The 26,955-nt window shown below is 41.1% G+C and overlaps 1 protein-coding gene across 5 annotated transcripts in view; it reads left to right on the top strand.

Annotated features, from left to right (window-relative positions):
* The window catches only part of SORCS1 (sortilin related VPS10 domain containing receptor 1), a 503,535-nt gene that overhangs the window by 268,849 nt on the left and 207,731 nt on the right, over positions 1–26,955 (top strand). For all 5 annotated transcript variants that reach the window (XM_059398525.1, XM_059398524.1, XM_059398527.1 and 2 more), the window contains exon 3: positions 5,412–5,511. In XM_059398525.1, the coding sequence (XP_059254508.1) occupies positions 5,412–5,511 (100 nt within the window). The remainder of the gene's footprint in view (positions 1–5,411; positions 5,512–26,955) is intronic.

Genomic DNA, 26,955 nt, shown 5'->3' with positions numbered 1-26,955 from the left:
TGCCTTCTTTTCTTAGCCCATTGTGACAGTTTCTGCTTATGGTTTTCTTAAGGTGGATTCTCCCTGGCAGGCCGTCCGTCCTTTTGCCTGGTATGAAGAAAAGTCAGGTTTTGGTCTACACCATATACAACTTCAAACACTTTGAGTTCATATTCCTTTTACAAAGAAATGCTACGCTGGATTTTGTAAATAGATTTCCTTTTCCTCTAGTAGCTTTGAGAGAGGCAGTGCAGCATAGGCTTAAGGATGAAGGCTCTCGAAGGGCAGCCACATGAGGACTGTGTCGTCCAAATTCTGTGGCCTCAATTATACCCCTGATTCCTCCTCCTCTGTAACCTGTGATTAATATCAGTGTCCATCTCACGGGCTTCTGCATGTGAAGGGCTTAGCTCACATGGTAAGCACCCCTATAAGCGTTCATTTTTATTATCTGTTAGGTTTCCTAAGCATGACGTTCCATCAGGAAATCCTGGCACACTTATTCCAGAAGCGGAGTGGAGCATCATTCACTCTCAAATTCCGGTTCTCATCCTTACCTCTCGAAGTCGAGCCCCACACAAAGCTACAGGCACACGTATCCTGTAAAATACAGTAGACTAGATTTGGTTCCATTTAAAAACGGTAGTAGTAACTTCACAAATATTTTCTCTTCTAAAAAAGCTACATTGAACGTATTTTCTGTGATTCATATTCTTTTTGAGGGTTCATGGTGTGGGTTTCAGTAAGTGATGGCTAAAGGATACCAAAAGTGATCAAGAAAAAATGAGTGACGAAACAAATAAACACCAGCTGTCATTAGGGATTGCTATTCCACGCCAGCCCTGGTGTGTACTACTTTTTATGGATTAATTTAGTTTACAGATTATTCTGTGCTTGTTTATTATCTCATTTGATGGTATATGATTATAGCAGAGGAAGTGCAATCACATTTTCTTTCCGCTACTCCCTGTGGAGACCAGTCATACTCTGACTTGACCCCTTTACGTGTGATGGGACACCGCCATCTGAGAGATAGTATGAGGTCTTGGAAGGTAGGTGGTACCATATAGTGAACATGGTTTCTCCGTCCATCAGGCCAGCTCGTTTCAGCTGTATGACTATAGTAAATACATACTTTCTGTTCTAAAAGTCACTATTTAAGATATGTTTGCAAAAAGGTAGTATAAGGATTAAGGATCAAAAGCAAAAACCTGTGCAGCTTGATTTAATCACTTGCATATTTACTTTATTGGAATGCTAATTTTTTTTTAAGCTCTCAGCTTTTTCTTGCGCAGCATAGATGTTGACAAAAACCCTGTTTTCCATCTGTATATAAGTCAACCTGTAAATAAAACCTGAAAAAAAAAACAGTTTGTTTTGGAATGTTTTAAAAAATGGTACAAGCTGAGAATTCAAGGCTGTTTATATTGCATCTTAAAAACATTTCTGTGCGCTACACATCTTTTTAAGATTACTTTTTTTTTTTTTTTTGCCTTGATAACAGCAGTCATTTTATGGTTAGCAGAGGCTGGCATTTCTCTTTGCAAATTTGATTTGTTTTAAATATTTTTATTGTTCCCCTTTTCTTATAAAACCAAGATTCATAATCTTTGTTTTGCCTTTTTTTTTTTTTTTTTTTTTTGGTCTTCAATATGCCTTTCTGAAGTATGTTGCTCAGAACAGTAATTTAATTAGATATCCCTCAAGAATGAATCTTAGAGTCAAATATGTTTGGAAAGTGCTTCATGGAATATGCATTTAAAAGGTTCACAGTGTATATTAAAATAAAAAGATTTATGTATGTATATGAGAAGAATAAAATTTATAAGTTCTCAAGTAAAGGAATATTAAATTTTGCATTATCAAGCATTTCCTAACATTTTTTGATCTCGGATAACACTCCTCTTCCCCATACCTAGGGATGATACTTAGAATATTTTAACAGCCAGTGCATTGGCTCACCAGCCTGCCTGCTGCTCAACTGTCTGTTTCTCATCTGCTCTTTCAAAGCCAGATCCCTAAGGGGCTACAGTTCCCACCATTGACCATACAAGGATAACTGGAAGCATCTGTTAGCTGGGAAGGGGAGTTTGTGGATGGGCACCAGGAATTGTTTTCCAGGGTGTGGTGCCTTCTCCAAGGTCACTGTCTCCTCCACTGGGGCCCAGGCTGATTGGCATAGGCACCAACCAATCAGAGCAGGTGTTCCTCTTGGTCCTGAGTGAATTTCTTGAAGACCTCTGCTGTGCCAACTTTCAATCTTTAGGTTGCTGGACTGTGATGAAATCTAGGAGGTCTCCAAGGGAGAGGATCATGTGGCAGAAGTACTATTCAGAGAACTTAGCACAGTAACTACTTACAAACTGGCCTGCAGAAATTAAATATTTTCGCTTCTGTCCTCTTGAATCCATGTATTCTGGCTGACTCTTAGTATTACCCATGATGCATGTAACACTCTATCTAATTCTAATTTCGTGAGACAACTTTGGACAACTGCTAGTCTGTGCCATTTTGGGCATGTGGAAATGCATCATTTTTTCCCTCTCTAACAATTATTACAATGCCATAATGCTTAAACATGTAGCTCTGGTGAATTGAGAATTAAATTTTGATTCAGTTTCTGAGCTTTGAAAAATCAAGGGGCAAGAGACGGCATTAAACAATGGTGGCAGACACCTTGAAGGATCTGGACTGGTGATGTTGTAATAAGGGGAAAGTATCTAATAACATATTGTAAGTTCTCTGAGAAAAATGTTACAAATGTATGTCTGAGCTGGTCACTCTATTATCATCCTGTCATACTGAAATTTCAGCTAAACACACACACATACATACACACACAAGTGAGAGTGATTCTGTGTGGAATCTTCATGGAGCATCCTCTTTTGTCTTTGTAGAGTTTAATTTTTTAATGTAAGCATACTCATTGATCAAGGATCCAGTTGATAGACATGATAAGAAACTAATTATTACCCCCTTGTAGGTTAGTTTCTACTTCTCTAGCCTCCATTCTGATTATCCTACTAGGAAAATTAAGCCATTCTCTCATCTCTGACGTGGTCCTGCTGATGTCCGCATATGGCTGGACAGCATCTGCCAGGGGAGCAGTCTTCACACACTCTGTTCTCCTCCCATTACCGCCCCCTGTCCCCGGAATAGATTTTTGCATCTATTTGTTTGTTTTTGAACTTGTGAATATTGTTTAGAACAAAGATTAGAAAAAGTTATCCCATTAAAGGATCTAGAGAAAGGCTAGTGAAATTTCAAAGACAAGGAGGTCTTAGGAAGCAGAGGAAGTTGACCTAGTAAGGCCAGGGTAGGAGTGGGGGGAAAATATGTCAAACACCAAGATTCCACTGAGTGAAGAAAGAAGTCTCAGGTACTCCTTAGAAAGCTGGAGCAAATTTCACATCAGCATGAATTTTAGGGAGAGGATTTAATATGGAAGGAGGATCTAAAGAGGTTTGTTGTGTTTCATGGATAAGATCTGTGAGTTTTGGGGGCGCCTGGGTGGCTCAGTGGATTAAGCCGCTGCCTTCGGCTCGGGTCATGATCTCAGGGTCCTGGGATCGGGTCCCGCATCGAGCTCTCTGCTCAGCAGGGAGCCTGCTTCCCTCTCTCTCTCTCTCTCTGGCTGCCTCTCTGTCTACTTGTGATTTCTCTCTGTCAAAAAAAAAAAAATAAAAAAAAAAAAAAAAAAAAAAAAAGATCTGTGAGTTTTGAATGCTCTTCAAATATTCTTGGCTATCAAACCACGGTTTGTTGGATTGGGATAGAGCACAGTCTGGTCCAGAAGAAAGCCAGTTATATATTGGGTGACGCAAGTTGCCCTCTAGTTCTCTTTCCTAAAACCCTACCCATTTTCCATTTTAAAGGGCAATAGTTCTTGAAGTTTTACATAATACCCCAGTCTTCACTGATTTGCAGCATCCCCTGAATTCTATAAAGTGTTGACTATTATCTAATTATATATAATTGATTATGTAATTTATAATATAGTTTATTATATGGTTATATATTATCTATCTATATACACACACACACACACACTTTAGGGGGAAAATGCCCTGGATCTCCAGCCAGATTAAATTCTTAATTCCTTAATTGCAGGATTGCATGTTATGTAGCTTTCTTGGTCCAGGGTAGCTTCTTAATGCATGGTGATGAGGCTGTTAACACAAACTTCCCTATGCAATCTTTATGGCCTGTAGGAATTTATATTTTGACCACTACCAGGAATGAATTAAAATGGTTACATTTTTGTGTTTCTATTTAAGCCAAGTGTATTTTCTAAGCCTTGTTAATTTTAATCTGTAGCATTGAACTTAACACATTATGGCCTTATATTTCTGCCTCTCAAATAAAGCTGACAGATTTTTGAGAGTGGGGGCGATGTGTTGTATCCTGGCACACGGCACAGGGTCTGGCACATTTTAGGAGTTCTGTAGATGTAAATGAATAAATGAATTTGAATCTCCTATATGTAAAAAGAAGGCTAAGAGGAAATTGTATGTTTCCTTTCAATTGAAACAAACAAAACAACAGGAAAACTGTGGTATAGTGTAAGTAACACAGGGTTTAGGGTCAGAACAGCTGTATTCAAATGCTCGCTGGCAATTTATCAGCTGTTTTCTTTGAATAGGTCACTTAAGTTCTGTCAGCTACTTTCTTCAAATACAGATAATGTTTCCTCCTTCACATGGTTGTCATGCTGATCTAATGAGATTACAATTCTGAAATATGTAATAAGCTTTGATAGAGATGGTGATTAAAGCCTATTGATTTAGGCAGAATTAATAAGTTATTGACCAAGGGCTAGATAAAGATGAGAGAATCTTCAAAAAAGAGAGGGTTAGTGCCAAGAGGTAATATCTTCCCAACTCCGGGTTGAACACCAGAAAAGGCCACTGAGTAAGACTGTGAAATTTCTTTATTATTAAGATGTTTTCTTACTCTTAAGTAATAGGAAAAGACTGAATGACCTTTGAAGGTACTGACCCACCATAGATTCTATGACTCATGAAGGGAAACGTAATTTGTGGATAAATCAGGAGAACCTGCTTTTCCACTGCGCCACAGATAAAGAGAAGATTTGAAAATGTCAAATCTACATTAAAAACTCTTTATTTTTGTGGTCAATTCAAGAGACACCCTCATCTCTTAATCTTTTAAAATTAACCACATCCTTTATGCAGTGTACGTACATGAAGGAGCAGTAGAGATGGAGTTTTAATTTTTACCAATTCAATTTAAATGCAAATGTTAACCGCTCACATGATGCTGCTGTGTACATAATTAAGCATCATTATATACTACATGAATCATCTAGAAACCTCCCGAGAGCCATTCTACTATGTAAAACATGCATTATACTGACAAGCAGCCAAATGACGTAGACATCTGTCCTCATTAATGCTCCTTTTGAATTATAGGTCAACTGATTATGGAACAACTTATGAGAAGCTGAATGATAAAGTTGGGCTGAAAACAATTCTAAGCTATCTCTACGTGTGTCCTACCAACAAGCGTAAGGTAAGACATGTATATTCAGCATGCCGCTTATTCATGAAGTGACTTCTGTCTTGGTTGGCTAACCTCTCTAGCTACGTAAAAATCCATTATAGTTAAGCCAGGATTAGAGGTGTAGAGATGAGCTGATGGATGTTAAGGTGATAAAATGTATGACACATCATAATTTTGAGAGCAACAGTCGTGAATGCAAGAGGGTGAGAGGTAGGTATATCATTACAGTTTCTGGAAGGCAGCTCCAAGGAATGGGTCTCCTTGAATGGATGCTGTCTTGTAAGGGCTCTGACTAGTCAGTCACAAGAATCAGAATGAGCCTTGACAAGATGGAGGAGAGGGTGGGGTTTTCATCTGAAGTGCCCCTGTTTTCCCTTGACCTGAATAAATAGATTAACTAGAATTGGGGTGAACGTGTCCTCCTGGAGCATGTTGGCTATCTCATTTCCAAAGTTTATTCAGCCCGCACACAAGTGACAGGATGGAGACACTGCTGGAAAGAACTTTGGAGATCATCATACACTGCACCCTAATTTTATAGATGAGAAAATTAAGGTTCAGTGAAAGGTAAGGCTTTGCCTCATTGCAGAGTTACGAGCGCAACCAGAACTAGGATTCAGGTTACTTGGTTGGCAGTCATACTATCTCTGCTATATTACACTGCTCCTAGTAAGAGGGTTTATCTCTTCTTCAGAGGGAAGTATTATTTTCTCAAAGAAGACGAGATTTGCTTTTAAGTGAAAAAGACTTACTTGTCTCAAGAGGGGAATGGCACTACATCCGTTCTTTAGTTTTTATAAGCTTGCATTGAGAGATTCTGAATTCTTTTTTTTTTTTAAGATTTTATTTATTTATTTGACAGACAGAGATCACAAGTAGGCAGAGAGGCAGGCGGTGGTGGGGGAGGGAAGCAGGCTCCCTGCTGAGCAGAGAGCCGGATGCAGGGGCTCCACCCCAGGACCCTGGGACCATGACCTGAGCCCAAGGCAGAGGCCCCAGGTGCCCTGAGATTCTGAATTCTGACATACAATTTCTAATTGTTGTGTGAATTGCATGAAATAATAGTATGCATCAGGAAAGAGAGAATCGTTGTTCATGAGTATGTCCTAAGTCGTGTTCTTCTATGACCGTGGCAATGATGTCCAGGTTGTCAATCCAAATCTGTCAGCAGTTACCGTCTGTGACCTTCGGTCGGTATTTCATTTTGTAACGTGAACTCTGGGAGGTGGATGAGAACATTTCTGAATGGTCATTCCCTAACTCCAGCAGCACATCCAAAGCACTGGGGATCCCCACATCTGCCCTCTCACACCTATTTGCCCTGGATTAGGGGCTTAGGTCACTGTACCTTGAGCAAGTTCCCCAGGTGTTTCTTATATGTATCGAGGATTAAGAATTGCTTACGCAAAGTGCAATGCTCCCTCTGGCCCTAAACATTTCACGTTCGTCAGTAGAAGCAGCGTAACTCGGCGGCTGTGCATGGACTCTGATGTCAGACGGCGTGCGTGAAAACCCAGCTAAACCAGTTAACACATGTATAACTGGGGTGATTGACTTAACCTCTCCAAGCAGCGTCATCGAATTTAAAATAGGGATCATTATAATTCCTACTCATGTGAAAAGTTGTAACTGTTATCTGGAATAAGGCTTTTTAAGTATTTGGCACAGAATAGCTAAGGCTCATTGATGTTTTCTCTTTATTTTTTTTCTCATCTGCCTCCTCCTCTTTCATGTAATTATTAGAAGGAATAGTAGTGATTATCCTCCGTAAATAGCAATGTTTAGTAGAACTTTCTGTAATGACAGAAATGTTCCTTTAAGCTGTCCAGTACCTTAGACATTAACCACTTGTGGCTATTGAGTATTTGAAAGAGCTGAGGAACTCGATTTCATTTATTTATTTATTTATTTATTAAAAGATTGTATTTATTTATTTGACAGAGAGACACAGTGAGAGAGGAAACACAGGCAGTAGGGGTGGGAGACGGAGAAGCAGGCCTCCCACTGAGCAGAGAGCCCGATGTGGGGTTTGATCCAGGACTCTGTGATCATGACCTGAGCTGAAGGCAGATGCTTAATGATTGAGCCACGCAGGCGCCCTGAAGCACTGGATTTTAAATCTAATTTAACTTTAATTAACTTCAATTTACATAGACACCTGTGGCTGATGGCCCCAGTATCAGACAGGATAGTTTGATAATGTCAGCCTCACAAGTGTAGAGATACATGCTGAACATTCCTGTCTTCCCCTTACTGGCTAATTACTGGTCCATCATCAGCAATTGCATTTAAATAATTTGACCTGCTGCATACCGTTCTGAGTTGAAGACCTGAATTTATACTCTTTAGTTTTATAATGTGATTTAGTTATGTTTGTTAGCTTTGAATCAATTCTTAAATTCCATATTGATTTTTCTTCTAGTTTCACATTTTCAGTAAATTTCATTTAACAATCAATCTGTAGGGCTCCTGGGTGCCTCAGGTCAGGTCGTGATCCTGGAGTCCCGGGATCGAGTCCCACATCGGGCTCCCAGATCTGTGGGGAGTCTGCTTCTCCCTCTGACCTTTCTAACCCTCTCATGCTCTCTCTCAAATAAATAAGTAAAAAATCTTAAAAAAAGAAAAAAAAAACACACAAAACCCAACAATCAATCTGTAAGTATCATAGGCTACAAAGAGAAATAAGTCAACATTCCACCCTCAAAAGTCTTGCATCCTAGTAATAAATGCAATAGGACTTTCTGTCGTTGAAGGGTCCTTTGACTCTGCTGCCCCCTAACAGATGACTTTGGGTGAGACATTTACATTTTCCCACTTGTAAAGTGATAGAGGCAAAAACAAAGGAATTTGCAACTGGAAGAGACTTCAAAATTGTTCTTAGAATTGTTCTAAGTTAGTGATAGTTTTGATTTGTTGATGCTGTTGGAGAGGAATATGATGAAAAAGGAAAAAAAAAAGATAAGATGCCGAACAGGGAACAGTGAGCTTGGGATTTTCTATAGCCACAGAATATGTGACTCCAAGATGGGTTGCAGGAGCGGAGCTTGAACCACAAGGCTCTCAAGTCCAAATGCAGCTCTGAAGCTGGAAGGAAAGCTCAGAGGGAGCACCTCAAGGAGCCCCATCTTCTAACCCATTCACACCAGTGAGCTAGCATCAGTCAGCCTACATGTGTAGTCTGTAGTCTTCTGAAAGACTTTGAAAAGTCACTGGCCATGGCATTTAGCTAAAATTAAAACTTGGCAGACCCTATTTCCGGAGAAAGAGCAGTCCTTGTCCATGGCTATGAGAGAACAGCTTTCTCTGGGCCTTTCTCCTTCCAGAAGAAGAGGCAGGCCTGAGCTGTTTAAATCACAGTGTTTATGGGTGAATCTAAGTGAACCGATCTTTTCCTGTACAGATAAATGAGGCCTTCAGGGTCACTTTCTGAGATGCTGATAGATTTAAGAAATATTGGAGGACGATGAAGGTCTTTACAATGATGCAAAAATCAATAAAGTTGACATAGCAGTATATTTGTGTACAGTTTTTCTACTTATGAGGTGAATTTATCACCATGAAATATGTACTTTCACCCCCCAAAGGGACCTACTTGAACCAAAGAGATAGTACCTGTACGACATTTTAAAGGGTGAATATATTTCCCCCCAATCAATGAGCGTTTAGGTAAAAAAAAGGAAAGAAAGAAAAAAAAAAAAAGAAGAAGAAGAAGAAAGAAAAATATCAGGCTCTATTAATTATGCAGGACAAAGGCACTCAAGTTCGCAGCAATTCTCGTAGGACTTGTGCGTTCTCCAGTGAGAAGGCAGCCTCCTTTCTGGGGTTGTATTAATTCTTCTTTGTCCCTAGGGTGCTATCCAGCCAGTTCACATCTTTTGTACCAGGTATGTCTCTCTGCTTTTCACATCAGTGGGAGCAACTGGAATCAAACCGACATCAGGGAAACTGCCTTGCCTTCCCGGAAACCTGTTCTGCCTTCACATGCTTTTTGCTATTTTTAGCTGCTTGTGAGGACAAGCTCAGTTCTTCAATCAACGTGTCTCCAACAGCGGGCATGATGCCCTGCCTTTGCAGACAGCTTGTTAGGGGCATTACTGGGATCAGAGTCCAGAACAAAACAGGCCCTTATTTACAGCTTAAATGAATGATCATCCATTGCCTGTTTCTCCACAAGCCTGCTGTAAATGACAGCGGCTTTCCTTGGATACGTCTGTTACAGTAAAATCCATAATCTCATCGTAGGTCGGTCTAGGAAATCTTGACTAAGAGACACAGAAAGGCTGCTCCCAGGTATCATCCTAGCTCAGGCATACCCTCCTTCAACGGAGCCTGCCCCTGGCCTCTGATAGATGAGGTAGGTCCCAAAGAACAAGGATAAGTGACTCCTAGAGCCAGAGGAGAGGCAGGCTAGCTGTCTGTCACCACGTCTCCAAAAGAGAGCACTCCTCAACCAGCCCTTGACAAATCTCAAGGCTTGTGGGTGTCAGTGGTGGTTTATTGGCTACATACTTTGAATCTCCCATGAGAAGGGATGATTTAACATTCCCCTAGAACGAGCAGCTGGGATGTGGAGGGTGATGGGAGGAACTAATACAAATCTTACACAGAAAAACAAAATCAGTGCTTAAATCTTAGTCTTAATCTGAAATTGGCACTGAGTCTGTCTCCTGCCTAAAAAGAGAAAACATCTTGATACTCTGGGTGTATCTGTCAGCAGTGCCTTTCTTCCCACCCCAACCAACCTTAGCTGTTCTCTCTTCACGAGGTGTGGTATGACATCTTCAAGGATTAAAGAATACAAAACCCCAAATGGAATACAATGGGGGAGAAAAGAAGAAAAAAAATGTTTTGTTTTGTTTTGTTTTTAAACTTGGAGCATCCACTTCATTTCGTTGTTATATCCTAGCACTCTCCGTGCACTGTGTTCTCAGCAAAGGAGAAACCCAGGGAGTATTTGCTCTGTATGTTTTCCTGTGCCCCCCTCCCTATCCCAGTTTCTTCTCCTTTGTGTGTTATCACAACTTAATTAATACTCTTCCTGCTGAGAGAGCCTTCCAAGACTTTCATCCTATAAATAGGACCTCAGCTCCTCAGACACATTGATCATTTTTGCGGGTCCTGTGGTACATGCCAGCATTAAACACTGTTTGCATTTTCTCCAGATGTTTAGGTTTTAATTACCTTACTGTATGTGGCACTTTCTAAATTGGTGTTTGATTATTGACTCTTTGCCTCTTGATATCCAGGGCATGCTTAATCCCTCTTGTCTTTGACTCAGGAGAGGAAATAGAGACATATATCCTGCAGGTGACTTATGGGGATAGGAAAAAGGTGTGGTGGGTAGCATCTGCCAACTTCCCTTAGGGAAAATATGAAATCATCGAATCAGAACCTAAAAGATGTCAGAGGTGTTCAGATTCTGCTTTTTTATTTAATAGATAAGGCAACTGAGTCCTTAGAGTTTAGTGACTTGCCTGAGGTAACAGGCAACTGGTAAAAGAGAAGTTGAGATCATTAAACCTTTAAGGTGAACCTCAAATGCCCTCTCTTCCACAAAATTTAATCAATTCCATTAGTCAGATGTTCTCAGTCCCTCTGATTTCCCAGGCATCTGCTTCTCGTTTCTAGCACTTTTCTCTCACTCCTGATGAGTCGGTGTTGACCGTGTCTAATACCTCATTTAGAATGAAAGGGCCCAGAGGGACTAAAGCACCTTCATCAGCTTTCTGCGCTTGTAACAGGCTGAGCACAGCGTCCTGGGGCATGGTAGGTGTCCAACACACGGCTGAGGATTTAACCTGAACTTGGTTGAGTGTGGAGCTCCTAGGCTGGCACCTGAAAAGCAAAGTACATTATAACACCAGCTTCGACTCATTTAATTTCTCTAATTATGAAATTAATTCTTTCAAGTGAATAAATAAGGGTAGTAACAATCCCTGTAGATTTTACTCATTTCTAGGCCAAAAGGCATAATTTTTTCTTTTCTAGCCAAGAAGAGCATGATTAATATTTAAAATGCCAGGACTTTGCATAGCACTCGCTCGACATTATCTGGCGAGGCCAAGGGGAACTAGCGTATTGTATAATACATCAAAGGGGGTACATGACATTTCCCTTGGCAGATGCTCCGCAATTGCTCCTAACTCTTTCATCTACCCCTTTGTACACAAGATCATGCATTTGCCTCTAACCTTTTAAAAATAACACATATTTCATTCATAAAGAAGCACATGAACTCAGACACATCATGGAAGGGCCATTTTCCAAACTTCCCTACACTTAACCAGGGCAATGATGGCTAAAGACGGCTAAAGGGAGAGATCATCTCCTTTGATCCTTCCTGGGTACAACTGAGTGTGGGCACTGTTTCAGTCCATCAGTCTCCATTCTGTTCTTTTGAGAGTTCAAAAAGAAAATCAAACCCAAGAAGACATGTTGCATGTCCATTTTTTTTCCTCTGGGTAATTTTCCAACAGTTGTACAAGCCATTGGGTTTCAAATAAGCTACAGAAGAGTAAGTGCAAAGTGCTCTGTTTCAAACAGGTGGAATGCCAGGAGCACGGCCTGCTAGCACACCCCTTTGCTACTCCAAGATGGCCCTAGGGAGCCCTCCGGGTCTCCTGGGCTCCATGCAACACCGTTGGGGGAAAAAGAAAATACTGAACTAGGCCATCCTCCCTCTGTATACTAAACTGTACCTGAAACAGCCATGTACCTGGTACAATTTTATATAAATCAAAGCACCTGTGGTAATATTCATGAATAAATAAGTGTGAATAAAACCACAATCTTTTCGATTTTAGCACATGATGTTAGTATAGTAGGTATGTAGTTGATTCTTATTGAATCTCATCTGTGTCTTACACTAATGAAAATAAAAAGTAACAGGTTTATAATATGCCAAGTTTCTCAGAATTGATCCAGTTAATGAGTAGATTACAGACGTATTTCATGGGGTATGAAGTAGTGCTGAGTACTTTTTTGTTGGAAAGAAGCTTTTTGCATGATTAACATTATGTATTTGCCACTCCTCATTTGTAAGATGTTGCGTCTGTCACATGTCAGCATCTAATGCATTAAATATTAACCATGAATTGCTGATTAAAAAGTTGTTTCTGTATGAGGATCAAGTTTATGGGGTGTTACTCTTAAAATTCAGAGTTTATTAGTCACAGTTATGTTTAAAAAATACACAGGTAGCTAGCTAGACAAAGGGGTAGGTGGAAAGGTGATAGATCTCCAGATCAGCCTTTTCTGAGTTTAGATCATGCTTTTTGGCTGGCTTCCAGTGGTATTTCTTTATCAAAATGGAAGCAAATATTAGAATGCTGCCTTTTGGTTTTATTCTTTTTTAACAAATGAAGCTAAACAGGATAAATATAACCTGAAGTTGGTTTCCAAATATTAGGAAGTAAGACTGGTCCAGAAATTGAATGTTTCTTATACTGCTGACTGGGTCTGAAAAGTTTACCTCTGTGGCCAGGTGAGCAGAGGTTTCCAAAAAGGAAATGAAGCCTGTGTCAGATGCTGATCGTTCTTCAGATATGCACAATAGACTATCTGCTCAAACTTCTTTGGGGAGCAGTTTTGTTTTGTTTTGTTTTAATTGCCTATTTTAAATTTATTTTTGCCTCATCATCTGTCCTTATTAGAACTCATATTCTCTGAAGTCTGGCTGGCCTAGTGTTAAATGCCCATCCATTACCCTTTTATGAAGGTCAAATGCATTATTTCAGGTTGGTTCCAAGTTACGCTCTGCTGTGGAAAATGGTCAGAGGTCTTTTCAACATTCTGGTCTGTTTGCTTCCAGCATACTCCCTGTGGCTTCTCAGAGGTTTCCATCATCCGGTGTTTGACATACTGTATCTAGAACATTTGTTTCTAGTGAATAGCCCGGGCTGCTCTCATGATGGATAGAGATGAATGCTGGCCGCTACAGGAAATTGCCATATTTACTAGGGTGGGGATGTTTCACTCCAATATATCAGATCTGCCTCAAGCTTTCTCTTGGTGCTGTCAGGAAAAACAAAGTCAATGTCAATGAATCTTTAATAAAACCACCCCCCCCCCCCCCCCGCGAGAAATTAAGAGAACACTACCAGCCTCAGGGGCCAAATGGCTTCCATTTAAACATTCCTTCTTCTGACCTGACCTTTCTCTTGACCAAATCTTCTTTTGAAGGTTTTGTTCTTCTCTTCCTCAAGGCACCCACCTTCCATTTTACTAGATCCCTAAACGCTCACATACTTCTCATTCTATCACCTTCCAAGTCAGCTACTTAAAATAACTTTTCCAAAACAAAATACTGTCATTTATAGGTAATAAGATGGGTTTAGATCTTCATGGGTAATAAGGCCTACGCTATGGAATATATTTACATTTTGATGACTGGGAAAGAGAGATCTCTTCTTCTGGCTGCTTGGGGCTGTGTGTGTGTGTGTGTGTGTTTGGGGACTGGAATACTAAGTATTGCCTTGATAGGCAACATTTGCTACCCAGGAATGAGCATGCTTGTAATGGAGAACAGGGTGATGTGGGTGAGTCCAAAAAAATAAAGAATGGGAAAAAGAAAAACACTTGAATATACGGACTCTCACAGATAAGAGAAGAATTTACTTATGTGTCAGTAAATTGCCTTACTGAAGGGGTAAGGGAGGAAAGACCCAGATGTTAAGCCGAGAGAGAAGATGGGAGAGATTACTACAAAGCATTTAAAGTAACATAAGATAAAGTTATAAAGTAGCTTTTAAAGTAAATATGAGAGAAAGCTAATGCAAAGACCATAGTGAACACATAAGGTAGAAGAAAAAATAATAAAATCATAAATATTTTCAACCGTAGATTAAGAATCTCTTGAGCTCTCTCAGCGAGAGGAGGGCTAATTTACTGGGAACTTATTAAGACTTTCCGAGGGAGGACAATTTGCCCTTACCTCTCTGTTCTTCCTCGGTGCTTTTGGAGGGGTAAAGGATGTTGATGGCTGTGGCTGAAATTGGTTTTACCAGAAAGGAAAACACAATTATGACTCAAGCGTGGGGGCGTAGCAGGCCTCGATCAAGGGTCCTCAGCGGCGGATTCAGACACCACTGCTGCTGCCCGTGGCTTAATGAACTTCTGTCCTTTGAATGTCATCTCTCTTCTCTACTCCCCAGCCCTCTGTGTAATGGCATCTCCTGTTAACGCGTACACCTGGTCATTTCTGCAGTTGTCAGGTGTACCAACTCTGCACCTGTGTGCAGTTCAGTGTGGAACTACACTCTGTCGTCCGAAGGTGGTCATGGTAAATTTTTGCCTGGTGGAGAAGTATTAGTTGTGGTGTAGTGGTTCACATAATGGACCCTGGAGCCAGCCTGCCTGGCTTTAAATTGCCGCCAAGCCACATACTCATTGTATGCCTGTAGACGGATTTTATTTGCGGGTTTGTGTGTTATGAACCTCTCCATGATACAGTTTCCTCCCTGTCCAAAGTAAAATAGAAGGATTGTGTCAATATCATAAGGTAGTTATGAGAAGAATCAAAACAAACAAACAGTGCCTGACACATAGCAAGCATTCGATAAATGCTAGTCTCATTGTTACCACTATTAATCTCTTTCAAATGACATGGCAGTGCCTTATGCTGTCATTTGTCAACCCAACCAAAATTATTAAATGTCTGTTTTGTGCCAGATCTTTTTAAGACCTAGGAAGTAGAATAAAAATGTAAGACATTGTCCTTTCTTTTGAGGATTGTGCAGTCTGGTAGAGGAGATGAATGTATAAACAGTCAACTACAGTATAGAACTTATGTATCATAATAGCTGTGTACATAGAGCTCTATCTTTGGGGATTCATTGAAGGCTTCACAGAGAAGCAAATATTTGTCAACGGAGAAGGGAAAAAGAAGATGAAAACTGCTTTTCAGTGTATGTGTATGGAGAAACCAGTTTTCATAGACCACAGTGCATACATACCTTTGATTGGTCGCAAATATTAAATGAATAAGCATGTGCCTATTTTGACTCTTAAAACATGCTAATTTCCATTTATAGCTGGCTGTACTAACCAGGCTCCCTCCCCCCAAAAATGCCTTCATGACCCATTTGCATTCTAATTCTAAAATAATAACACAGTGTCTTTTCAATTGGTATAAACTTTTTTCCTACCTTGCTTATGAAATCAATAAGTAGGCAGTGGTGACATTATGAAGATTGAATTAATAAAAGTAAATGTTACCTTATTACAGTGGATTGATATTGATATATTCAGCATTTATCTTAAGTTAACTACCAGTCATTCAGAGCGACGGATGAAATTTAGAGGTGCAATTTTAAGAAATCAATTGACCCATTTTATCGAACCCTTGGCCTGGGCCCTGCCCTGTTCTTTGCAAACACATGTTTAAAAAATGTTTAAATGTTTAAAAAAAAAAAAAAAGTGTGACCTTTACATGGCCCTTGCAGAGTTTACCATCCTGCTGCAGGGTTGCAATTAAAGAACAGTCCAAGACAGGAGATGATGGATTGCATGGTACACCTGACAAGAGCTCTAAGAGTTTAGAGAGGAATGTGGTCTGGATAATCTAGCAAACAGTTTGAGAGGAGCTTAAATTGCTCAGTAAAGCAGACTGGTGTGACGCAGGTCATGACATTCACAACAGAAAAATCTGATTCAGTTGAACCAGCCTTATTTAGTGCAAGGTGGTAGAGCTACAAAGACGCATGAAGCGGCACAGTCTGCAAAAATGGAAATTGAAGGGTGAGGTATGTACATAGAGATGAGCATAAATTTGCCTTGGTATGGGTACTACACCTTTCATTTCCTGAAATCTAAATAATTTGATAATATATATTACACATCTTCCTCTTTTGCACTCTAAAAGTGTTCCTGAAAGTGCTGCTTTGCTTATCCTAATTGTTGATTTTGAAAATATAGTTTCTTTTTTTTTTTTTTAAGATTTTTATTTATTTATTTTTCAGAGATCACAAGCAGGCAGAGAGAGAAGGAGGGGAAGCAGGCTCCCTGCCAAGCAGAGAGCCTGATGAGGGCTCAGTCCCAGGAGCCTGAGATCATGACCTGAGCCGAAGGCAGAGGCTTAACCCACTGAGCCACCCAGGAGCCCCAGAAAAGATAGTTTCTTTAAATGTATGGAATGCATAAGAGAGCACCCAGATTAGGGCAATAGATGAATATCAGGTCTGACAGGGGAAGGAGAAGTATGGAGTAAAAACAGAGGCAAGAGAAACAATGTAGAATTTGCAGGGGGTCAGGAGGGGCTTCTGGTATTCCGGTGACTAGCAATTCATCATTTCTCCTATTGCTACTTTCTCAAAGGGAGCCACATACTCTTGAGAGCTACAACAGCTACAGCTTCTTAGCAAACGCTGATGTTCTCTCATTCACCAGACGCCAACTTCCCTGGGATGTATATAGCTTTGGGAGCCAAACCCATCTTGTTTGATGTGGTATTTGGATTCCAGAGGCTGTCCAGGAAAAACAAAAACAAAAAATGAACTTGTGCTAAATAAAAAGATATTGGATCATAGGAAGGCACTTGTCTATATTGGAAGGAATCTGTGTTTGTGGGTTTCTGCCCCTTACAGTCTATTAATGCCTTTTTTAGCCAACAGATTTACTTATTTTCTCCCCTGGCTAATGCTGTCTTTGTTCCTTGGGCCCAAGCCCTTTGTGCTTCCATTTGCAAGAATGTTACTGACATTTACAAACTCCCAGGAGGACTTGGTCAGTTACCACTAGAGATGCCCATTGTTCCATGGGAGCTGACCTTTACCCCTAGGCACCAATTAAAATCTATTGCTATTCACCCCTGCAGTGCTGCCTGTAATTCTGGCTCACTGCCCAGTTTAACTGGTAGGATGCCTTCTTTTTAGTGTCATCTTATTTTTCTTCCCCAAACAAGAAGAGAGTGACCTGCAAATGAAAATGAGTGCTTCTGGTAGAAAAAACGAGGCCGACCGACCATTCGACCATTCGAGTGGACAGTAGTTTTCAGTTAAATCACCTGTTGTATCAACACAAATGAAAACCTTAAATCAATAGTATAATTAGGCAACCTTTGGGACATTGCCTACTGGTTTATTCCAGATTCACATACCAGCAGAGCTCTGCAGTTAGGCCGTGGTGGTGATTTTTGGATAATTGCAGGGTCATTCTGCCTGAAGCGTGGCTGGGCCTGCTCCACGGCAAGCTGACAGAGACCAAAGTCCCAGCCCAGGGAAGTCGGGAGCCAAGCCCTTTCTTTACATGTCACATTGTTTGTGTTACCCGCACAGCATGAGCACGATAACCTTTTAGGCAAACTTAAGTTCTTTCTGTAATGGATTTTGGTATTTGGGTGGTTAGCGCTGGAAGTAGTTTGTATGAGATCACAGATGCTCATCATAAAAAGATTGCCATTTCTGGCAGACCAGCAAGTTAGGATGTGCTAGTGTGGGGAAACAAACATGACCTGTATTTAGAGGTGTGTCACCTCCTTTGCAACTCGTTCTACTCCTCTATATCCCCACCTTCTGTGTGCTGGGGTGGGGGGTATGATGATGTGGATATTTTAATGGTGTTTGATGACAAAGCCTAGTGACCTAGTTATTTTAGTAGAAATTGGCTATTGTGTAAACATAGGGACAAGTGGCCTAAGAACAAGGTCTCTATACTCAGATTGAGACAAAGACTCCTGATTTGCTTTAAGTAAATGGAGCTTGAAATTTGCCTTTCCCTGTTTAGTTTAAAATTCCAGAGCTAAGCAAGTTAAAGCTTGATGGAAAGCACTGTCCTCTTCTTGTAGGAATAGTCTCTCTCTCCCACCTTGTCCCAGCACTGCTACTGTGAACCAGACTGAGTGTATGCAATAAATTCTTTGATCTGCAGAGAGAACGCTTCCTGGAGTTGTATTATGCTTTCTCCTCTCTTTACTATTTGAAATTTTATAGACTTGTGAAGATTATACTTGTATGAGGGCTTAAAATTTCCCAAGAGCCACCAACATTTCGCTTTTCCCACCCGGCAGGCCTTGGTAGAGCCTGGGAGGGTAAAGTGGAGAGCAGGAAGCCCTCCGGCTCCCTGGAGATCCATGTCAGCATTCCATTACCCAGAAACCAATGGAACCTGTTTAAGCTCATAGGACAGAGCCCAGAAGATTATCAAAACCCAAACCGTTTGGCTCCATTTATTACAAATACAAAGTTTCATCCATGGTTCATTATGTTCCTCCTATACAAACCCAACTCGGGGGAATTACAAAGAACTCTGCAATAAATATGCGGGGGAGAGCCTGTTGAAATTGGATATTACCTATCTACAACTGCTTCGTTTGTTTCTTTCATTTTCCTCACTCCTCCCACCGTACTTTTCCCCCTTCCTTCCACAGTCTCACTCTGTTTTTCTGTCTTTCTTTCCAAAGCTTATTTATATGAAAGAGAGAGTGAGAGAGAGGAGTAAGACCACCTTATGTATTTCACACAGAATATGTTTCCAGAATGATTACAAAAATGTAATCATGTCATGCATATAAAAACAGTGGGTGGGGAGGAGAGGTTATATTTTATACCTGGGACCTCGTTAATAACGGGTGGTCTTTAACTAGAACTCAGGTCTTCGAGTTTCTGGCCCGTGTTCCTTCCATCATAGTTCACTATTTCCTAAATATTGCCCCACTTGCCTTGTCTGCAAGGTTACTTTGTAATAGTATCCTTGAGACTAAGTGCTGATTCCTCTGTGGACCTTTAATAAATTTCATGTTTGAAATATGAATTATATAATCTCAGATAAAATGCAAAGCACAGAGAAAGTGGTAAAGGCAATCCATATGTCACATTTGCAGTCAGCTTGTATAAAATCATTTAGCTTCCTGCTTATCATTTCATGATAATAGCCTTGACAGCTTTACAGGATAAACCTGATACTTTTAGAAATCTGAAAAGGACTCCATATATACAGTCCCAGGGAAACTTCCTTTTAACCCCAATTGAATCAGGCTAGATTTGCTCTGGCAGGAGGGGTGCCTTTCTGCTCTGTCATGCCATCCTGGGACTGGCACTCTTCCTTGTGCTGGCTCTCAGCAATCATGGGGGCTCAGTAGGCTGCCTCTTTTGACTCACAAGGTGTATTTGTGGACTGTGCATTGTTATTTTCCATGAGAGAGAATGCATATCAGAAATGTACCCAGCCTGCCATCACACCTGTGGCCAGTGACCTGAGGAGCAAAATGACTAGCCAGTGTTTAGTGCAAGGATCTACTGAGAAGTCAACTCCATTGTCCCACAGGGTGCTCCCTGGAGAAATCACACCTGAGAAATGGTTCTCACATTGTTGCCTGTACACACTGAGATGGACTTGTTCTTTGCCTTGTGTAGCTGTAATCATGGGCTTTTGATTAGACCTTGTGACTCCAGCATTGCATCTGAACTTTGAAATATACCATCATTAAGGGCACCTGGGTGGCTCAGTTGGTTAAGCCTCTGCCTTCGGCTCAGGTCATGATCCTCAGGGTCCTGGGATCGAGTCCCAAATAGGGCTCTCTGCTCAGCAGGGAGCCTGCTAGGCCCCCCCCCCCCACTGCCTCTCTGCCTACTTGTGATCTCTTTTTCTTTGTCAAGTAAATAAATAAAATCTTTAAAAAAAAAAAAGGATTATCATTAAATCTCTAGACACCAGCTTTTTCTGCAGAGGCTACTACTCTCTCAATTCCTCAGAGATCCTCTTCTTCCAAGCAATTTCCTCTGTACCAGCAGTGAAGAAAAAAAAAAAAATTACCCTACCCTGTTAAGATTTGACCCATGGGCACATGGGCCCGAGTATATAAACTTCTTGACTCCCCCCGACTTGTTTTTTCACTTTTTTCTATACCAAATGTATAAAAGAAACTATAAACATTATAAAAGGGAGAGATACAAAAAGAAGTATTAGAAAGGAAGTTTCAATGAGATCTGACTTGGAACCCAAAATCTTCCTTTGCCTCTTGAGCTAAGAAGTGTTTGAAACAACCCAGACTCTCACACTTATCAGAGAAGTAACAGAACAGTAGGCTTCCTGCTTTTCAAATCTGTGAATACAATAAATTGTAAGCTGAGATACACATAGATGAAATGTACTGAGAACATTCCCATGTATGAGGGTAGCTGATGCAGAAACAGATCAAACAGAAGCAAACTCTGAAATCAGCAGGAAAGCATCATAAACTCCATTTTAACTTTGAGAAAAAAAGTAAGGCTCAAAAAGTGGGTTGTCCAGGGCCCCTGGATGGCTCACTTGCTTAAGCATCCAACTGTTGATTTCAGCTGAGGCATGATCTCAGGGTTGTGTGATAGATCCCTGCATCAGGCTCTGCATTGGGCATGGAGCCTGCTTACAATTCTCTCTCCCCCTCTCTCTCTCTGCCCCCTTTCCCCCTCCCTGACATGTGCTCTCTCTCTCTCTCTCTCAAAAATAAAAAAAATAAAAATAAAAAAGTGAGTTGTGCTGGTCATATAACTAGTACCTGAGCATAGATCTGGCATGTGTGTGCAGATTTTTCCGAGCTTTTTAATTAATATTTACTCTCCCTATGTACTACATAAAGGGTATAGTCTCCCTAGAGCCACAGTTATTTCCTGTAAGGGAGCATGGAGGACAATAGTGTCTGCTCAAGGAAGTGAGCGGTAATAGTAATTCTGTTTTTTAGCCATTGATAGAAGAATGCTGTAGCTTTAATGTTTTCCTATCTGTTACCTGATATACATGAAAAATCCCCCCCAAAAATACTTCCACCTGCCTTTCAGTAATTAGTGGAAGGAAGTGGCCAAATTACTACTAAGGTTCCTAAACCCCTACAAATATTAGATGTTAGGATCATCTAGGGTGGTTGTCGAAATGTAAATTCTGGGCCAGAAGCTCTGAGAATCCACGTGTTAACCGACAGGCCCTGCCTCTCCAGCTCCCTGTAATAGTGCTGCACACAGATCTCAGGGAAGAGCTGCGCTGACAGTAAGGTTTCGGTTTTCAATGAATCTCTTGGTTTCATTTTTCTCTATAAAAGTAAAATAAGTTGGTACAGTTCTTGGTGTTGGGGACACAAGTATATTAAGTTATGTGTTTGGAACCAACTGCCCTCTGCTGGACAATGGAAGATTTGATGTGAAATTAGACTGTTTCTCACCATGTGTGCCTTTGACATTAAACCTGGATTCATCATTCCCCTCGCAGAAAGACAACTGTAAATGCATCTGGTGGCTGGGAGGGATGAAGGTCAAGAGCATATAGACACATCCAGGGCAGTTTTGAGATTCAAGGACATGGGTTTAGGCCTCTTTAGTGGTTAATTATGAAAGCACACGGTACAGGCAGTGTGCCGCCCTTCTGCTCTTCCACGGAAGAATGAAGTAAGTCAGGGTTGGGATAAGTAATTCTTAGTCACTTTAGTGCATAGAGCTGCTTACTGGCAGTTGAACTTTGCAGAGTTGTGGGGAGGCTACTATGACAGTGTTTCAGAGTTATTTGTGTAGCTCAGGGAGGGGGCTTCTTGAAATTTGACTTTCTGAGAGTTCCGCTCCATTATTCTAGGGTTCTGACTTCATTTCTTTGCCCAGCAAGTGGCTCTGTGTTGGTATGAAACACAGGAAGCCCACACAGGCTGCCTCGATAAAAAACTTCTGTTCATAGAACCCAGGAGAGAGGAACATTAAAAAAAAAGACAGAAGGCATGTATTTATTGAAAAGCAGATTTGGAAATAAATTCTAGTTATTGTCTGCAAGATGAATGACAGGCGTGGGTATCATTGCTTTGAATTTGGACCAGTGAAAGCTTTGTTTTAAGGAAGCACAGAAGTGTGAACTTTCATTTGTCAAGAACTTTGAGCCCTCCCCAGCTCCCAGGAGAAAAATGATTGTGAACATGAGTACTTTTTATTTCATGTCTCTGATGCCTCCCCTTCCACACCCACAAACACAAGATAAGTGAAATTAAAAAACTAAGGAAGAAAAGGACCAATGTGAGCTGGAAAAAGAGACAGACACAAATGCACAGAGAAGGTTCTCTCTAATCCAGAGCCAGGTGCGCCTATCGGCCTACCGTACAGATTCTGGACATCTTGTTCATAGTGAAGGGGAGTCTACACGAAGGCTGTAGAAGGACTGGGAGAATAAATGGTTTACATGCTACCAGATGCCCCCTTTCCAGTCCTTTCCTTTGTGCTTGGCAGCTCAGCCTTCCTCTGCCCCAGCATTGCCCGTGCTTAGCTGTCACTCATTTCCATTCTGCAGTTCGGCTGTCCTGTTTTTCAAGTTCCTGCAGTGACATGCGGAACTGAACAGGGCTGTGAGGGGGATCCTGGCACAAAAGGGCCTTCCTGAGAAACCAGTGCGGATCGGATCCCGTTGTCTTCTCCAAAGGGCAGCCTGTCTGCAGAGCAGATCAGCCAAGGGAAGAGTGAGTTCTCCATCCCTGGTACCTGCTGTCTCTGTGCCAAACCCCCAGTCAGGCTTCATTTCTGATGTCCAGGCACTTGGAGGAGACTTTTAGTCTGGGAGGGATTTGTTTGTTTGTTTTCGATTATATACCTATCTAGTCTCTCCCTAGCCCCCTCTCCCCACTCCCACCCCCCAAAACAAGAAAGCTAGCAAGCAAGCAAGAAAGGAAGGGAGAAAATTTGTCTTGGCTTGAAAAAAAAAAAATGCAAAGATTGAATCTGAGTCTGATGACTTGACTCAAATCCCGTATCTTGTTTTCTTCACAACTGGCAGTAAAATGGACAACTGCTTCAAAACTATCTCAGCTTTTCTCTGAACAAGTTCAATATCCTTTTTATTTCCTTTTGCTCTTCTGGGTTAGCTCTAAAGTCCTGCAGGAAAGCAAGAAGCAGTGTGATTACTGGATGTGACAGTGAGAACAGGCAGAATAAATCAGGGAAGCGGCACCCTTGTCCCACCTACATTTAGGAGATGCTGAAGGGTAGTTAAGAGTGTGGGGCACCTGGGTGGCTCAGTCGGTTTAGGGTCTGCCTTCAGCTCAGGTCATGATCCTGGGGTCCAGCTCATCAGAGAGTCTGCTTCTCCCTCTTCCTCTGCTGGTGCACTCTCTCTTTCTCTCTCTCTCTCAAATAAATAAATAAAATCTTAAAAAAGAAAGTGTGGCTCCTAGAAGCAACCAGCCTCTACCCCGTATGCCAATTTCAGTGACACTGGTGTGCGTGCTTGAGGATGTCCATCTCTGTGCAGCAGAGATTGATGACATGGATGGTGGGGTGTGGTGACAAAGTACATGGTGAACACTTGCGAGTACTCTGTTCTAGGTCTGAATCCTTTTCTTTCAGAGCACCAGCATTTGCCTTTTGTGAACTCAGAGCCAGTGGACATTTAATTCTGATGCACCTTTTATAGGAAAAAAAACTCAAAATACAGTTGCAAAGGAGAATTTATTTTTCCTGTGTGTGTGTGTGTGTGTGTGTGTGTGTGTGTGAGATAGACTATACCTGCTATTGCAAGACACTTTTGCTACAAAGTGTGATGGCCTTATTTTAGGTACCTGTGGACCAGGAGCCCCAGCCTTGGGGAAAGAGAAGCCCAGAGAGACTATAATCATTCATTCTGAGTTCTTCATTTAAGAACCAGTAACAGAATCCAAAACATCTTATTCTATCTGGAAAATGGACAAAGTACTAATTCTTCTGCCTCAGGGTTATTAAAAGAGGAAAGTGCAGTCATATCTGAAAAGATAGTTTGATATTTCAAAACTAAGGTTCAGATTACAAGATCAGTGTTTTTATAGTTATTTCTAAGACAGTGTTTTGGAGAAGTGATGGGGAAGGAAACTGGGCTTTATATGAGAAAGGTGTTAGTTGACATGTGGAGGAAGACGCACGTGAGAAAAAAGAAGTAGGAAGCAGGTTGCCTTGGGATCACATCTGGCATGGGTGCCTTGGTTTTTGCAAAATTGTGAAAGTGCCACCTACAGAGTAGAGAGAATTTTAGAAAGAGAACAAAGATCTCTAACTGGGATGGAGGCAGCAGACTCTTCTGATTTTAATTACCACTCCAGCTAACAAAAGACATCCTCTTGTCACTTTGCCTTGAATATTCTCTTGTCTGATGTACATGCAGAGCCACACAGTTTTGGGTGCTACTGTTTCTTTACCTGTGAGTAGAGATAATAGCACATTTCCTTCTAGCTCACTGCACAAGGGCAAGAACCAGGAAATTACAAACACAAAGGGATGCATATTTATTGAGCTCAATTCAATATTTTTAAACTGTATTAATACCACAGGGGAGAAACTTGGGGGAGGGTGTGATTAATCCCTACGTAGGCAGGGTTTTGAAGAACTGGGGAAGAGAAAAAGTTTTGAGCTCCTGGATGTTGGCAAATGGGACGATTTAAAGAAAGCTCTGAGATTGTCAACTCATGAGGGAATCATCGCAGACGACAAAGGGGGCCGTGGTGATGGGGCGCACCGTACATGTTCTCTGCATCACTTAGCTCCAGAAACAGCTTTGCCCCCAAATGAGTTGGAGCCCAGCAGCTGGTATTTTATTTGCAGAGGAACCCAAGAAGACTGCTTTACAAAATGCCTGGTGGAATGCAATTACTTGGAATGGAATCTGGCCAGGGCAATTGCTGTTAATATCACTTGCCCTTGCAGAACGTTTCCAGGGAACCTTCCTAGCTCTGAGCGGTCAGGACCTCTGTTTCACGTCTCATCGAAGAGCCTGCAAAACCACGCAGCCAGAAATCAGCAGCCAAGAGAGATCGTTGTGCTTCCATAGCTCTGCAAACCCAGCCAGCATCTGAGCTCCCAGGTGAGGAGCAGGCTGTGAGAGGCATCCCCGTGCTAAGTTAGGGAAACAGTTCATCACCTAAGTGTCTTCAGTGCCATTTCACCAGGAGTTCACATTTCCAAGAGTGGCACTTTCTCATTCACTGTTGCTTTTTGGTCTCTATCCTGACCACAAACATTAGGAAGAGAAAAGTTGGAATGCCTCCCAGCCTCGCCTCCTCCTCTTTCTTCTTTCTCCAAAGTAGACCCTCAAGATCACAGAGTGCCTTTTGAGAGCGTCAGTGACCTACATTACAGCGGAAGCGAAGCAGCTACAGGAGTAATCGAAAGAGAAAGATGGGAAAGAAAGAGAAAGCAAGTTGGGGTCCCTTAAGTTGACCTCATTGTGCTGGCTTTCCAAGAGAAGAAGGATCGTAAACATATGTGCTTCTCCCATGGCTTTATTGATATTCTGTTCAGGACTATGAAAATTAAAATACAGTGTCTCAGCTCCACTTACAGCATGATGGTAAGTGAGTGGGACAGGATGTTGAAAAGAGCCAAGCAATTATGCCTTTGTTGTGGGTGATGGGGAAGGTGGAGTTGTCTTCTTTGTTTAAAGGGTTTCTTCCATCAGATGGGCTCTAGTCCCGCAGGACTTTGCTTGCTTTAGATGTGTTGGTCTGAATACCCAAGTGTAGAGGTTGCTACATGAAACACACTTTTTTCTATTTCCTTTAGATTACTGTGATATGTGATATATATATAATATGTATGTATGTTTATATATATATAATATTGTATATATTAATACACATGGTGGGGGAGCTAATAAATGCTATACCCATATGCCACATGAGCATATAAATCAGTTTCTGAGGGCATTAATTCACTATCAAAAACTCCAAACCACGTGCCAGTCAATAGGCTGAGTGGCCTAGGGCAACTTGTTTTATCTTCCTGGCATGTGGGAATAAAACAGCATCATAAGATTTTTTTTTTTTTTTTTTTAATGAGTTAAATGGATAGTAACCTTAAGATCTCATATAAATGCCATGGGGTCCTTTGTACTTAACATATTCTAGTTCCTTTGATGTCTACTACGATCTGGATCTGCCCTCTTTACCTGACCTTTACTTTGTAAGACTAAGTAGTAATTTGTAGCTTCTGGCCTCTGCATGGGGTTCCCGAACGTAATAGATTCCAAGCCTTACCTCTTCCAGGAGTTAAGTTAATCCTTTAAAATCTCCACACTTAGTTCCTTATCATCCTTATCAGGCTTTCTGATACTTTTTAGATAATATCCTTTAATCTAACCAATTGATTTGTTATCTCTAAACACCATTGTAGTCTAATTTGCAGCAATGATAGCCATTAGCAAGTGATTAGAGTGAATAAACCTAAATGCTATATATTGAGATAAAATACCTTTTCAAGTCCTTTGGAAAGCCTGGGGAGTGATAAATCTGTAGAGCACAGGAAGGCTGAAAAGGTTATGACAATTGGATCTTGAAGTTGATACAAATGGTTTTTAAATTCAATTTCTTATATTTATAGTTTGCACATCATCTTCAGACCTCAGTGAAAGGTCATTCTGAAAATACTGAACAACTGGAGCTAGTTTGCATAAGTAAATATAAATGAATTCTTTTCTCAGTGCATTCATATTCCATAGAACGGGTTATCTGTCTTCAGAACAGTGATGTTCTTTCCCAGAACACCTCCTTGAATT

This window comes from Mustela nigripes, chromosome 4 (genome assembly GCF_022355385.1).
Source record: "Mustela nigripes isolate SB6536 chromosome 4, MUSNIG.SB6536, whole genome shotgun sequence".
NCBI classification, from domain to species: Eukaryota; Metazoa; Chordata; class Mammalia; order Carnivora; family Mustelidae; genus Mustela; species Mustela nigripes.
This window is presented reverse-complemented; position numbering and strand designations above follow the sequence as displayed.